Raw genomic sequence first — 3,613 nt, 5'->3', positions numbered from 1 at the left:
ACACACACACACAATATATACACACCTGTGTCTATCTTAGGTCTGAACATGGAGGTGTTAACAGGCATGGCGAGAGTGTAACTTCCCGTGTACAGTCATGTGACCAAACATCATCAGTAAAGCAGTTAAGTCCACCTGCTCAAACACTGCCATCATCTATCTATTCAAGGCAGAACAGACAGATGCACAGATGAAAGTAAGCCTTAACAATGCTCCAAAGTGACAACGTGTCAAAATAATGATGCACTGGTTTCATTACCTTCTGTCCTCTGAAATCCTGCCAGCTTTCCTGTCGTTCTAGCACCAGTCAACACTTTGGCTTATTCCAGCAGCCAGCGTGATATCAGACTGGCAACAACGCCAGAGAGCCGGGGGATTATCATGTGATATTATCCCATTTGCTGTGTGAAAGACACATATGAGGAGGTGTCATGCTGCTGGAAATATCTACACTGAAAACTGATGAGTTGCCATCATTAGATTGAAGTCGAGAATAAAGAGTTAGTTAACAGTTAGGCTACAATAGTGGAATAAAAGATTCATTTCTGTCCATCCAGAAATCACAACAGACTGCTACAGCGTTTTTGACTATTTAGCTAAATATGCATTTGCATTAATTAAATCACAGGCCAACATCCACTGGCAAAGAAAGGCAAATGCTGCATGACCGAGATGTGACTCTCTGACATCAATGCTGGGCAGGTGCACCCCCGCACCTCACCAAAAAACATCAAATAGATCAGTCGATCCGTGCGGGGGAGCGTCATACAACTTATAGATCAAGTGCATCTGCTGACGGCAGACTGACATGAAGCCAAGAGCTCATCCAGCTTTGAAATGTAAACCAGTCCACCAGGCTCTTTTCAACCACAGCAGGAATGTAAAGAAAAGGAGGAAACTTGCAAAAAAGATGCTTAAAAAAAAAACAGCAGCTTAGGGTTAGATGGCTCTAGAAAGGTAATTTTCTTAGTACAGAAGCAGTTTTGGAGCCACGGAAAATCCTAATGGCTTTGCACACATGCAGACAGTCTATTTGCCTTCAGTATGGGGGAAGAAATATTTGCATTGCAATTCTCTGTCAGCAGAGGGACAAACTGAGACAGACCATAGCGCTTTTATTTTGACGTTCACCATCCTGCTGTGATTTGTGCAGGTGTTTCCCTTCTGCACATGCGCACAAGCTGCAGTCAGTCTTAGTAACAGTCCAAGATGCAGCGTATCGCATAAATGAATAACCACATGCACACTAATGATGTGTACTCGGAGGCTCACTCACACGCCAACATTCACACACATTCTCCTTCATATTTAAATAAAACACATCCCCCACAGTGGAGTCTGACAGATTCCTCTGTGTGATGAACGCTCACATGGCCTGTTTCCCTCTCTGATTGGCTGAGTTTGAGGTGACAGACAAACTGTATGCCTGCAGTGTGTGTGTGTGTGTGTGTGTGTGTGTTTGCATATGTGTGCGTTTGTGCAGACCCTCTGTTGCGAGGAAGGGGGTCAGAGCTAGAGGGGAGGTGATTGGCTAGTGAGCAGAGTCTCAGCATCAGCACATCCTTAACCCACTGCCCTTCTTTCCTCTTCTCCAGTCCTTCCCCCTCCCCCTGCTTGGCTCTGTCAGAGGAGTCACGGCCATAATCTACTACTGGTGTCTGCTGTGCGATAGCAGGCGCAATACAACTGCAACACGCCAACTACTACGCAGCACCCCTACATTACACCTATCACGACCAACACTTGCACGTGAAACAGTCAAACCTGGTTAGAGGAATCTGGTCCCTTTTTCTCTTTCTTCCATCTCTCTCTCTCTGCACACAGGCTTACCTGCACGCACACAACCTCCCATGGCACCCTCCCTCCCTCTTTAAATGTTAAAGAATGCGACTTGTGAACGTGAGAGCGCAGAGTAATTGGGCTGTCAATATCGTCTGGCGACAGATCCCCCCGAGAAAGGTGAAAAAGGGTTTAAAAAGGTCAGAAATTTTCCACAGAAACCCCAGAGGAATTAATTCCGACACACAGGGAGCGTCGCTTCACACAACCCAACACAGAAACACTATCATGGCTTCTTATGGTTTAGTATGCCTTTTGCTCTCGAGGACCACCCGATTTGAAAATGAATTACCACATACAGGGGATACAAAGATGGGTCCATTGCAGAACGCAGTCAGTCTACAACTTAGTATTAAAGGAAAATGGACACAATCCAAAAAGACCGACTCGAACCGGCGCGTAAAAGGCGCAGCCGTGCGGTTTCTCTCGCACACTCCTTCTCATTCTTGACTTCGATGAGCCATGCCATCCCTCTCTCTCTGTGTGTCTCTCTGTCTCCCTGTCTCTCTCTCCGTCAACGACAGCGAGGAGGATGAGAGAGAGGAGACAATACATCAAAGTCAGAGTGTGCAGCAGTTCAGCAAAGAGCCTTCTCATTTTTGTGACAGCTTTTGTGTCGCTCTGTCGTAAACCAGCGGGTATCACTGTTGCAGAGGACAAAGAGACACCAATAAACCTAAAGACAAGAGACTATTTGGTGGAGGATGTTAGAGATGCAGGTAGCTGATCCAGAAAACGCAACTCAAGGCGCACAGCGAGCGTAAACTCGGATGAAACAGAGCGGGGATTCACAGATTCATTATATTAAGTTAATCTAAATTTGATATTAGGTTGTGTTTAAGCTCATCACATTCATAAAACAAGCGCTCACATCCAGTCCCCCTGCTTGTCATCCTGTAGGCTACACTTGTCACTGTCCACCGGTCTCCCTAAATGTGCATACGGTTCTAATTGCGCGCACTAACCGCGTGTGATTTAAGATTCTCCGCTCACCTCACAGTCGTACAACTCGCTGAGCTGCTCAATGATCCACTCCTCCAGGACGAGTCTTTTCCGCAGCTCTTTCCTATCGTACTTGACCGTCACTTTGCCCTGTCTCTTCTGGACTGGGTCGTCCCCGGCGGTGATGGGGCCGGACCCCACGCAGCCCACCCCGGTCGCAGGTTGGAAGAAGACGCGGCTGCCGGCGGTGGGCAGCGGGGCACTAGTCTCGGTGCTGGCGGCCGACATTGCGGGATGTGAAAGGCTTATTATTTAAGAAAATGTGTGAATGAGTTGTGGTGGGGTTGCGGTGCTGAGAAGGACTGGGTGCTGCGCGGCAGACAGGAGAATGGTGAGGAGCTTTTAAACAGCTGCTATTTAAAGCGCAGCGCCGGAGACAGCCGAGAAGGCGGAGCGAACACTGCAAGAAGTGAGCTTCTCAGGCGCCTGTCTCGTGTTAAAATTAAAATCTATGTTTCCCTTAAAAAAGAAAACCCTTTTCTGTGGAGTGGCGTGAAATTACAGCGTTGCAACACTGTGAATGAAATGAAGTGAAATGAGTCTGATATATGTAAAAAAGAAAAAAAGAATTAAAATAATGACATGTGATCAGACTGTTACATTAGGTGGGTATTTTTTGCAGTGCGCCAGCCAAATTCCCTCAATGGTGCTTGTGTGCGCGCCCGTGCGTACTGGAGAGAAAGCAGATGCCTGAAAGCTGAGGGTCTTTCCCAGTTCCTGCCAACTGCTCTTCTGCCACCTCGTGTTGTTATTTACTTATCGAACTTTATCT

General features: G+C 47.1%; 1 protein-coding gene across 1 annotated transcript in view; it reads right to left on the bottom strand.

Annotated features, from left to right (window-relative positions):
• The window catches only part of ppp1r14c (protein phosphatase 1, regulatory (inhibitor) subunit 14C), a 24,488-nt gene extending 21,320 nt beyond the window's left edge, over positions 1-3,168 (bottom strand). Inside the window, exon 1 of the mRNA XM_035678797.1 lies at positions 2,833-3,168. Coding sequence (XP_035534690.1) covers positions 2,833-3,069 — 237 coding nt within the window. The 5' untranslated portion in view covers positions 3,070-3,168. The remainder of the gene's footprint in view (positions 1-2,832) is intronic.
• Between the last annotated feature and the right edge of the window lie 445 nt (positions 3,169-3,613).

The sequence above is a fragment of the Morone saxatilis genome, unplaced genomic scaffold (assembly GCF_004916995.1).
Source record: "Morone saxatilis isolate NCDOM2014 unplaced genomic scaffold, NCSU_SB_2.0 Contig7, whole genome shotgun sequence".
Classification (NCBI taxonomy): Eukaryota; Metazoa; Chordata; class Actinopteri; family Moronidae; genus Morone; species Morone saxatilis.
The sequence above is the reverse complement of the archived record's forward strand: the minus strand, read 5'-3'. Positions and strand labels throughout refer to the sequence as shown.